The 12,021-nt window shown below is 46.7% G+C and overlaps 1 protein-coding gene and 1 non-coding gene across 3 annotated transcripts in view; one reads left to right on the top strand and one right to left on the bottom strand.

Moving 5' to 3' along the window:
- Pccb (propionyl-CoA carboxylase subunit beta) overlaps nucleotides 1-12,021 on the top strand; it is a 53,879-nt gene that overhangs the window by 30,781 nt on the left and 11,077 nt on the right. For both annotated transcript variants that reach the window (XM_047565323.1, XM_047565322.1), the window contains exons 7-9: nucleotides 2,114-2,222; nucleotides 5,176-5,296; nucleotides 7,387-7,468. In XM_047565323.1, the coding sequence (XP_047421279.1) occupies nucleotides 2,114-2,222; nucleotides 5,176-5,296; nucleotides 7,387-7,468 (312 nt within the window). The remainder of the gene's footprint in view (nucleotides 1-2,113; nucleotides 2,223-5,175; nucleotides 5,297-7,386; nucleotides 7,469-12,021) is intronic.
- Nucleotides 10,289-10,360, bottom strand: Trnav-aac (transfer RNA valine (anticodon AAC)). Its single transcript has one exon. It is a non-coding gene; the product is annotated as a tRNA-Val (tRNA).

The raw sequence follows: 12,021 nt of genomic DNA, 5'->3' as shown, positions 1-12,021 counted from the left end.
TTAGGCCAGAGGAGCTACGTTCAAGGCCAACCTGGGCACACTGGTCACACCCGTCTCTAAATAAAAATAAAAAGGGCTGGGGATGTGGCTCAGTGGTAGAGCACCCCTGGCTTCAATCCCCAGTACCAACAAACACAAAAACAAATCCCAGCAACAAAAAATCCTGTCCATTAAAAAGATGGGCAAAGAAAATGAACAGTCAGTTCAGAGATGACTGTAGTAAAATATTTATTGTAGAATTGCTTATTTAATAAAATATTGAAAACAAGTGTCCATCTGTATGTAGGTGACAGTTCAATTATGATACGTGTCCTAATATACTGATCTAAATAAAGATCTTTAAGTTATAGTACTATGGTTTAAAAAGAAAACAGATTTGGGCATATCATAGCTATGACACTGTTTGTGTTATAAATGAAAAAGATACTATGTAAGAAAGAAAATGTGTTAGTGTTACCAGCATCCTAGGCCTGAGGCCTGACTCTGCCCCTGTGGGCCCCCCCACCCCCTGCCAAAGAAAAACAACAACAAAACACCACCAGATCCTGTCATTTGCCTCAAACACCAAGCTGAAAAAGTAATGGTGAAAAAGCAGGAAAGGAACTTTAATAAATATTCCGTATTAGGAAGGCAAAGTGAGTTCCAGCATCTCAGCCCTGTCTTTGGGGTGATTTAAATAGAGGAAAAATTGGGGTGGGGGCCGAGAGGCATGAATTATCCAGCAGTCTTCATCCAGCTGTGGCCTGGTTGATCATTCTCTCAGCTCTGCTTCCGCAAGGTGGCTTGAGAGACGTCTTTATCGCTGGAGGGGCAGCTTCCTCTTGTTGCTCAGGATGTTTATCCAACTGGAAGGGGGCAGCTCAGTTCCCATGAGACAATTGCTCCTGCTGTTCCTGGAAGGTGTGGTCAGTGCCTGAAGGCTTCTAGGCCCCACTGCAGGGGTCTGCAACAGGATGCTGCATACGGAAGGTTTAGGGCAAGTAAACTTTGCATTGCTAGTTTTTAGATGAATACTCCTTAAGTGATTAACATGTCTATGCCGGGAGCTCAGCAGGGGCCTGACCCACAGTTTAAGGTAAGAAAGGGGCAGGTAGGAAATAGAGGTGCCCAGAGCTTTATCCTGCTGGCGGCCCATTGTGCACGTGCAGGCCTAAATGCAGAGTCACTGCCTTCAGCAAAGGCAGTTTTTCTAAATCCCTGTTATATTATAAAATAAGAGGGCAGGTGTGTGTGTGTGTGTGTGTGTGTATGAATATAAATGCTCACATGTACATGGGGGGAAGGAGATTGGAGGCTTGGAAACAGGCCTGGACTTTCTTTCTCCCTCCTTTCTTCCCTCTCCTCTTTCTCTCACGTTTCCCCCGCCCCCACCTCTCTGCAGTTCTGTGCTTGCTAGGCAAATGCTCTCCCACTGAGCTATGCCCCCAGACCTTTTTATTTTGAAGCAAGTTCTCATTGAGTTGCTCAGGCTGACCTCCAACTTGAGATCCTCCTGCCTCAGCCTCCTGAATAGCTGGCATTACAGGTTGGCCTCACTGCACTGGGCTTAGACTTACTTTGCACTGTATTCCCTATTCTTGTGTTTACCTTTTTATAGTAAACCCTTTATTATCTATATCTTAGAAACTAAAAATTAAAAACCTGTCCTGCCCTGAGTCCAAAGTATCGATTATCAGCGTCTTTAAGTGTCTTCACTTAAAGTGAGTGGTTGCATACTGTCCTGGGGGCCTCAGTTTCCTCAGATGTACATGGGGGGGGTGATATGGTACCTCGATTTTACTGACATAGTCCTGTGAAGTGCTTAGAAAAGCACTTGGTTCTCAGCATACTCTGAGTGAGGGTCACCTGTTGATGTGTTCTATGAATGAATGACCCTAAGGTGTTCGTCACACTGCGAGTTAATTTGCTGAGGCAGAACCGTGCAACAGAGATTAAAACAGATCAGATAAGGAGGCGTGGAAAAGGCGAGTCAGTCTGGATGGGTCTCTGCTCCCAGCCTTGTTCTGCCGCATCACCTCTGTCTTCCCTGAATTTATCTGCTTGGCTGAGTGAACTTCAACATCTGAACTGCTCTGGTGATCTGAGATTGATAGTTCTAGGAATCTGATTTCAGGACACCTCCTACCTGTTTATCACTGGCCCTGATGTTGTGAAGTCTGTCACCAATGAAGACGTCACCCAAGAGGAGCTCGGTGGTGCCAAGACCCACACCACCATGTCAGGTGAGAGGCCCGAGGGTGGGCTTACTGTACAGCAGGCAGCCAGGGGAGGGCATTGGCAAAGGGAATGGCGACAGATTTCTAAAAATGTCGTGTACTTGGCTGGAGTGACTTGGGAACACTGCAATGCGGGGTGTTGCCGGCAGGCATGAGACCAGGGCTGGGTGTTGGCGATGCTCTTGTGTGATTATCTTTTGGTGTGTGCTGGGGATGGATCCCGGCCCTCCCACACGCAGGGCTAGTGCTCCACCACTGGGCCACACCCAAGTGCCTGCCTCACTGTTCTTTAATTTTAAAACTAATTGTTGGAATGGTGATCATAAGTTTGATTTATGTATGTGCAGCTGAGCTTTTAATGAAAAGATCGGTTACTCCAAAGTTGGAGAAGGTCTGGAGAGGAGAGTGTTTTGCCGATTCCCATTGGCCACGTACGGTCTTCACATTGCTGCCTGACCCATGTGTTGATGAATTTGCTCATAGTTCTTCACCCCTGTGGGGTTACTTCCACTCCTGTCGAGTTTAAAATGTGTGACGATTCTGTGCTTTGGCATTGAAACCAAAAGTTTTTGTTGGTCTAGAAAGGCCCAGAATGGAGAGCAGGACATGATTCTGATATTAGGGAAGATATGTTACCTCAGGGCATAGTTGGCACTGACTTCTTTCTCACTGGGGCATAAAATATGTTAATTCTTGGTGATGTTTTTGGTTTGATAAAATACGCTGTTTATTCTTAATTTCAGTAGTATTTCATGTTATGGTCGAAAATGTAGAAAATACAGTAGTAAAGATAGGAATTCCATCGACCACAGATAATCACCACTGAGTGTTTGATGATACCTCTGACATCTTTTCAGGCCCGTGAACGTGAATACGTATATGTGCATCCAAACAGATGGATGCACATTCTTCTATAGCCTGTTTTTTCACTTGATAGCTTAAAGTAATGAAGTTCTGACCATGACATTGGATTTTCTTTGCAACATGATTTTAGGAGATTTTTTGTTTTTTAAGGGCAGTACGTGTTGATCTTTCTGGGCCTGAGCCTCTTTTTTTGTGGTGGAGGGGCTATTGGGGATTGAACTCGGGGCACTTGACCCCTGAGCCACATTCCCAGCCCTATTTTGTATTTTATTTAGAGACAGGGTCTCACTTTTGCTGAGGCTGGCTTTGAACTTGCGATCCTCCTGCCTCAGCCTCCTGAGCCGCTGGGATTACAGGCATGCGCCACCCACCTGGCTAGGCCTGAGCCTCTTTGGTGGACTGTGTCCCACACACTTGATCCTGTATCCCCTAAGCAAGGCTTCAGAGATGCTCTGTACATCGGACTTCCATCTTGTCTCCTTTCTAGGCATTTGACCAAAGAAGTGTGCTGTTCTTTTCTTTTTTTTTAATGCGTTCAGAGTTGTATGACCATTCCCACAATTTTGGAAGATTTCCATTACCTGCAGAAGGAACTGTCCCATTAGCACTCCCACCCCACTGCACCCCATGTTCCCTGCCCCAGGCAAAACAGCCACCTGTCCACTTTGTTTCTGTGGGTTGGCCTATTTTGGACATTTTGTATAAATGGAATCCTACAACATGTCCTCTTTCGGGACTAGTGTCTTGCTGAGCATCAGTTTTTTAAGGTTCATCCATTTTGTATCATGAGTCAGTATTTCATTCTTATGACTGAATAATATTCTGGTGAATATTTTTGCAGTGCTGGGACTGGAATGTGGGACCTCGTGCATGCTAGGCAGGTGTTCCAGGTACATCTCCAGCCCTGCCATGTTTTATTGTCTGTTGATCAGCTAATGGACGTTTGAGTTGTTCCGCTTTTTCTGCTCTCCTAGGTATACTACTAAAATATTTTTGTGTGAATGTATGTTTTCATTTCTCTTTGATACAAATCTAGATAGAGGATTTCTGGGTGAGATGATAACACCATGTTTACCTTTTGAGGAATTGCCAGACTCTCTTTCAAAGTACTTGCACTAATTTAAAAATACTTCTTGGCTGAAAGAGTTTTGTTATGTTGAAAACACTTTTTATCCATTGGGCGTGTGTGTGGGAAGCGTTGTCCTAGGGGCTGGGAATGCATCTGTGTCAGAACAACAAATCCTGCCCTTATGGGGCTTGTATTTTAGTAGAGTAGATAGATAATGACAAACATTATCAATAAGTACATCATATAGTATGTCAGAAGGTGATACTGTGGAAAAGTAGAACAGGGCAAAGGGAGTTGGGATTGCTGAAGTTTCAAGTGGGGTGCATAGGGTAGGTTTCCCGTGAGGGCAGTGGTTGAGTAGATGGAAGTTCACTCTGGGTGTCTAGGGAGGAGCATTGCAGGCAGCTGGAATTGTCAGTGCAAAGGCCCTGGGGTAGGGAGTGACTATTCAGTGGACATCAAGAAGTAGAGACATGATATGATTTGACCTAAAGCCCTCTCTGGCTGCTGTGTGGACAGGAGACTGTAGGTGGAAGCAGGGAGTCTGGCAAGGCCAACCCGAGAGCCCTCAGTCGCTTTCTGCATTGCATCCACGGCCTTGTTTGCTGGTCTTTATTTCAGAACGTTCCTCAGGAACAATGGCTCGATCCCTCGCTAGTTCAGGTAGTCCCCTCCTTCCCCTTCACCATCGTTGAGCACGTCCTGGGCCAGGCACTGGCCTTGCCAGGGGATGGCAGCAATGGGATGCCCTCATAGGGAACAGGACAAGGGGGGTGGCGGGAAAGGTGTGAAGAGCCCCCACCCGCAGGAGGTGATGGGCGCAGGGACCGGTGGAGGGACGTGTGACTGCGGGGCTGTGAGTGCGGAGCACGGAGCCGGCTGCGCTCACTGGGCAGCTCCGCCGCAGGTCTGAGGTGCGGTGTCCGGTCCTCAGCGAGTGGCATGGTCTGCTGAGAGCCCCAGGGAGGGCAGCGGGCGGGCAGCCGCCCCTCGCTGACGGCCCTGGCCGCCACCTCCGTTTCCTAGGCGTGGCCCACAGAGCTTTCGAGAACGACGTGGACGCCCTGTGCAGCCTGCGGGAGTTCTTCAACTACCTGCCGCTCAGCAACCGGGACCCGGCTCCCGTCCGCGAGTGCCACGATCGCAGGTGGGTGGCGGGCTGTGCCCTGGGCTGGCCTTGGGCTTGACCTTGGGCTCGGCCTTGGGCTCGGCCTTGGGCTCGACCTTGGGCTCGACCTTGGGCTTGACCTTGGGCTCGACCTTGGGCTCGACCCTGGGCTCGACCCTGGGCTCGACCTTGTCTGGACCTCGTCTACCCTGGCGGCTCCAGGGAGAGGCCGTGAGCGTGGCTTCTAGGCGGTGGCTCTGGGTCCAGCCGCAGAGAGGGGTCTGACATCCTGCATCCTGGTGGTCTGATGGGCACCTCACAGGAGTGGGGACCACGCATTTGCTTTCTAAGAGACACTTGAGTTGTCCCCGCGGGCTGAGGGAAGTTTTTTTTTTTTTTTTTTTTTTTTTTTTTTTTTTTTTTTGTCGTGATATGAAATAAATAAACGTGAAGGTCGCAAACGGCTCGCTCCAGGAACTCGACCCTGCGCACCGTCCTTGCCAAAGGCCGGCGAGTCCTGGAGAAGGGCCTGCCGCTGGCCACCTAGCAAAGCCCTTGGTTCCCTCTTGCTCTGGGGTCGCAGCCCGACATGGGGAAGGTCCCTCAGCAGGTGAGGCAGAGCAGGGAACTGCTGCTCCCCGCCTGTCCCCGTTTCCTCCGCGGGTGGGAACTGCCTGCTCAGTGGATAGGGTCTGGAGTCCGCGGTAGAGGCTGTTTTTAGACACTACCCTGTGGCTTGGGCCTGAGCTCCATCAGTGGGGCCTGGCACAGGCCAGGGTGACCTGAGGTCATGCCCCAGGCCCGGCTGAGGCCTAAGTGGGTAGTCCTAGAGGGAGGGTTACTGAGGGCCCAGAAACTAAACAGAGCCTCTTCGTTGGCATTCTAGAGGGGCTTACGGGGTCACTTGAAGGTGTTCTGGCCCAGGACCCTGCTTTGGCCCAGGGGACAATGGGTAATGGAGATTGAAGGAGGACTTCTCGGGCCACGTCAGGTACAAAAAGATCTCTGGGAGGGGGCTTGTTGGGCACATGGCCTGACCAGGCCAGACCTGAGCCAGGCCATATCTCGGTCTCTGCAACCCCTGGCTGTGCACACGGGACAGCGAGGACTGAGAGTCTGATGGAGAGAGGAGGTCAGAGGGTCTCAATTGCTGTGTCCCTGTGTGGTGGGAGTGGACGCTGGCTTAGCCTCCCTGCTGAGCCACCTGGATGCAGGCAGGAGGAGAGAGCCACAGTCCTGTGTGTCTGTCTGTGGGTTGCTTTCCTTTTTTTCAGTACTGGGGATTGACCCCAGATGTGCTCTACCCTGAGATACATCCCTGGCCCTTTTTATTTTGAGACAGGATCTTGCCAAGTTGCCTAGGCTGCTTTCAGCTTGCCATCCTCCTGCATCGGTCTCCTTAGTGGCTGGATTATGGCATGTGCCACTGCACCCAGCCTGGTGTGGCTTTTCTTCTTTTTTTTTTTGTGGGGGGTAACCAGGAATTGAACTTGGGGGCATTCTACCATTGAACCACACCCCCAACCCTGTTTTGTATTTTATTTAGAGACAGGGTCTGAGTTGCTTAGAGTGTCGCTTTTGTGTAGGCTGGTTTTTTTTTTTTTTTTTTTTTTGGCAGCACTGGGGATCGAACCCAGGGCCTTGTAGGCTGGTTTTGAACTCCTGATCCTCCTACCTCAGCCTCCTGAGCCAGTGGGATTATAGGCATGTGCCCAGCATGGCTGTGCTTCTTAAAGGTGCTCCAGCATCCCGTGGGAAATTTCTGCAGAGGTCCGACTTTGCTTGTTGCTTTAATCTTTCAGGATGTTAGACTGGGCTCTCTGCCTGGGTCCTGTTCGCTCAGTGTGCCTCAGTGCTCCACAGTGTCTAGAATGCAGGAGGTAATCAGAGCTTAAATGAATCCCATTCGGGGGAATGAGGTCGTTTGTTCCTCTAAAAGGAAACAGGACGGTCTCCTGGTTGGCGTTGGACTCAGGTTCCGATTAGTGCAGTGGTGAAGGTGACTCTTCTGTGAGCCCAGCAGGGACAGAACCAGCCCAGTCCCTATGCTGAGCCTCCTCCATTTCCTTCCCCACCTCCCACCTTCAGAAGGTAACTGGCTCTCTTGACCGTGTGTGCCTCTTTCCTAGTGACCGTCTGGTTCCGGAGCTTGACACCATTGTCCCTTTGGAATCGACCAAAGCCTACGACATGCTGGACATCATCCACTCTGTGAGTGCCGTGCTCCCTGGCTTCCTGCCCTCGCCCAGCCACGTCTGCGGTCGGTGTGCTTTGGCTGATTGGGGAATGTTGGAGCTGGCCTTGGTGCAGTTGGCATGGGGTGGGCTCCCAGGGGCCACTGATAGTATGTTCTTGGAGGAACTGGTGGCAGTAGGCGTCCTGATGGTGCAGCTGGACTTGGGGACTTGGGGACTGGAGGGCGGAGGAGCCTGCAGAGCTGGCACTTCAGAGGGCACGCTGAGGTGCACAGATACGTGACTCCTCCCGAGTCTGGAGTTGGGTGGGGATGGTCCTTGTCAGGGACCTTTGTTGGGGACGTTATGCTCAGGCCACCTTGTCTTTTTAGAGAAAGGGGAGTCCGTGGGGTATCCTGTCATAAGGCCAGGACATTGTGTGGAAGTCTGTGCTGGGCAGTGTCATTTGTACCTTTTTCTTGGTTCCTAGTCGTTGAGAAAAAGGGACAGTGTTGGGCTAATTGGGGGCACTGTCGGAGGCCCTTGTCTTCCTCACGTCTTAGCCCTTGGCAGTCCTTGCTTAAAGGACACAGGTAGCTCTGCAGACTCGGCCCGACCCAGGTCCTAGCTCTCCTGGCTGCATGTGCGTCCTCCTCCCTTGTTCTGGGGAGCTCACAGGGCTCTGCAGCCACGGCCAGACTCAGGTCAGATGGACACAGAGAAGACATGGGAGACCTTTAGTAGGTAGATCTCACAGACCTAGTTCAGGCTTCATACTCTGGGGTAAATCTTATCAAGCCACACAGGAAGCAGTCACAAAAACTGATCAGAAAGAAAATGTTACATTCCATAAGGAAAAAATATTACAAATAATACCGCTTAAAACTAGAAATTTGTAACAGCTGAAACAAAAGCACCCTCCAACATGGAAATAAATCTTGTATTGATTCTTGGATGAAAGGGGAAGATATAAACCAAAGGACAGGATTCTAAAAGAGAACAAAACACTACATAACAAAACTGCTGGGCTGGGCTTACAGCAGTGAACAGAGGAAAATTTATATCCTGAACTACTTAGTGAAGAAACAAATTCAATTCTCAACTCTAAAAGCCAGAGAAAAAAAAATCCTTATAAAACATTCCAGAATTAATTGCAAGAAATAATTAAGGATAAATGCAGAAATGTATGATGTAGTTCCTATAGTAGCTATAATTACTAGAGCAAACAGTAACTTAAAGAAGACAAGCATAAATAGAGCATGAAGTGAAAATGGAGAATAGCAATTGAAAAAGGAGAAATGTAGGGGCTGGGGCACGTCCGTAAACCCAACAGCTTGGGAGGCTGAGGCAGGAGCCAGACTCAGCTTTTAGGTATCCCTAAGCAATTTAGCGAGATATTGTCTCTAAATAAAACATAATAAATGGGTTCAATCACTGGTACCCCCCCCAAAAAAAACAAAGAAATTTAAAATCATAAGTCTAGATGAGTTGAGCAATTTGTTTAGAAAATAGAGTGTAACAGAAAGTGACCCATTAGAGGCAGAAAGTGTAAGTAGACTAAATTCCATCTAAGGGAGGAATTCACAAAGTCTTGGACCCACTTTTGTGTGGGAAATCTGAGGCTTTCATAAACTACAGAAGCAATGTTACATAAATTCTTGCAGAGAAAAGAAAGTTAGAAAACCAAATAATCCTGTAATCCCAGCAATTTGGGAGCCTGAGGCAGGAGGATGGAAAGTTTGAGGCCAGCCTCAGCAACTTAGACCCAATCTCAAAAAATAGAAAGGGTTGGGGATGTAGTTCAGTGGTAAAGTGGCCCTAGTCCAGTCCACCAACAGTTCTGTTGTTAGTCTCACCAACAGAACAAAGGGAAATACAAACACCCCTCCCCACCAAATCACAAAAACACTTCCCAAGTTCTTTTTATGATACAAGCATGATGACATCAGTACCAGCTTCTGATAAAGAGTGATTAAGATTTCAGAATATTACTTTCTAGCATTTATGTAATAATGCTAAATAAAATATTAGCTAACAAACTGCAACACCACGTCATATTGTTCCCATGGCTAAGTGGAATTTATTGTAGGAATGCAAAGTTGGTTCTAGAAAGTCCAACAATATATTGTATTAATAGGTATTAAGGAGAAAAATCATATTCTCTAGATGCTGAACAATCCTTTAAGAAAGTTCAAGTTGGGCACAGTATTTCATGCCTGTGATCCCAGCTACTTGGGAGGCTTGAGTCAGGAGTATTGCAAGTTGGAGACCAGCCTCAGCAACTTAGCCAGACCCTGTCTCAAAATAAAAAGAACTGGAGGTGTCACTCGGTGGAGAGTGCTTACCTAACACGCTCGGGGTCCCGTGTTCAATCCCTGGGATCACCCCCGCCCCAAAAAGTTCAATACCCATTCCTGATAGAAATAAGAAAATAGGAATTGATGAATGCTTGCTTGCTTTCTTTTTTAAATTTCTGCAGTACTGGGAATCAAACCCAGCAACACTCTACTACTGAGCTATATTCCAATCCTTTTTATTTTGAGACAGGGGCTCACTAATTTGCTGAGACTGGCCTTGAACTTGTGATTCTCCTGCCTCAGCATCTTGAGTAGCTGGGATTCCAGGTATGCCACAGTGCCCGCCTTGAACACTTTATTTTTGTGGTACTAGGGATTGAACCCAGGGTGCTTTACCGCTGAGCTACATCTCTAATCCTTTTGTTTTATTTTTGAAGCAGGGTCTCATTGAGTTGCCCCGGCTGGACTTGAATTTGCTGTACTCCTGCCTCAGCCTCCCAGGTTGCTGGGATTACAGTGATGCACCACCAGGCCCAGCTCAAATATTTTCTTTCTTTTTGTGACAGTGCTGGGGATTGAACCCAGGGCCTCATGCATGTTAGGGAAGTGCTCTACCACTGAGCCACATCCCCAGCTCTTTACTGCTTGCTTAACATGACAAAATTTGGTGTACACTTTCTCAAAAGCAAGCATGTTAATAAGGTAATGCTAGTTTTCTCTGAGATTGGGAGCAAGGGTGCCCGTTGTCTTTCACTGTTATTTAACATTGGACTGCAGGATTAAGGCAGACGAGAGGGGAATCAGAAGCAAAGCCTTGGAAAGGGAACTAAGCTGTGTTTGTAGATTAAATATCGTACTAGAAAGCTCTGGAGAATTCGTGATTATACTAAGAAACAATAATTGCAGCAGGATATAAAACTTACATCCAGAAATGAAGTCTTCAGAAATACAAACAGTAACCAATCATGGTAGCTTCTGCATAGCAGCAGAGAAGATCAAATATTTAGTAATAGTGTCAACAGGAAATGTGCAAAAGCTATATGGGGCAAATTTTTAAGAAACTCTTCTGAAAAATACAAAGGTAGACCCAAATAATTGGGGACCTAGCCCTTGTTGGATGATTATTGGGTTCATATAAAATGTCATTTCTTCTTAAGTTTGTTTATAAATTTAAAACAATCCCAGGAAAAATTTTTTGTAGAACTAGACAAGTTTATACATACGGAAAAATGAAAGTACAATAATCGTTAGGAATATACTGTAAAAGTTATAGGTGGGGAATTTCTGTTTTATATTAAAGCATTCAATAGTTAAGATGGTGTGGTTCTGGCACATAAATAGATCAGAGCAAGAGAACAGAAAAACTGGAAATAGACTCAGGAGAGTTTTAGTATATGGTATATTAAATCTCAAATCCCAGGGGCAAAGATTGACATTTTAAGAAATGATGCTAGGACAGCTGGGTAACTATTTAGGAAAATATAAAATTAGATCCATAACTTTACATTATATGCAAAAATAAATTGCCAGGTGCTGTGGTGCACACTCTGTAATCCCTGTGACTCAGAGACTGAGACAGAAGGATTCCAAGTTTGGACTAGCCTCAGCAATTTAGTAAGACCCTGTCTCAAAATAAGAAATAGCAGGGACTTGGGGGTGGGATAACTATGAATGGGTCAGAGAACTACATAAAACCTGCAAATCCATCCAAGCACTAAAGAAAAAGCATAGTTGAATTTCTCTATAAACTTAGGAGAAGATAAAGAAGTGCTTTTGAACATGAACTCAGGTCTGGTTTCAAGTATAAGATTGGTAAAGCTGACTATACAAAAATTTTAAAATTCCAACCTTAAGCTGGTTTCAGTGGTGCATGCCTGTAATTCCAGACTTGGGAGACTGAGGCAGGAGGATTGCAAGTTCAAAGCTAGCCTCAGCAACTTAGTGAGGCCCTAAGCAACTTAATGAGACCTTGTCTCAAAATAAAAAGGGCTGGGGATGTGGCTCAGTGGTTAAGTGCCCCTGGGGTTCAATCCCCAGTACCAAAAAGGAAAAAAAAAAAAAAAAAAAGAAGAAGAAGAAGAAGAAGAAAATCCCATTCTTTAGAGCAAAAAATTATAAGCAAAGCTGAAAGACAACCAGTAAACTGGGGGAAAATATTTGCAACATATATCACAAAATATTAATCTGTGGTAGAGAAAGAACTTTGGTAGATAAATTGAGGGAATAAAGAGCAAAACTGATAGAAAAGTGGGCAAAAAACATGAATAGGTAACTCACACACAGAAAAGATATA

This window comes from Sciurus carolinensis, chromosome 9, assembly GCF_902686445.1.
Source record: "Sciurus carolinensis chromosome 9, mSciCar1.2, whole genome shotgun sequence".
NCBI lineage: Eukaryota > Metazoa > Chordata > Mammalia > Rodentia > Sciuridae > Sciurus > Sciurus carolinensis.
This window is presented reverse-complemented; position numbering and strand designations above follow the sequence as displayed.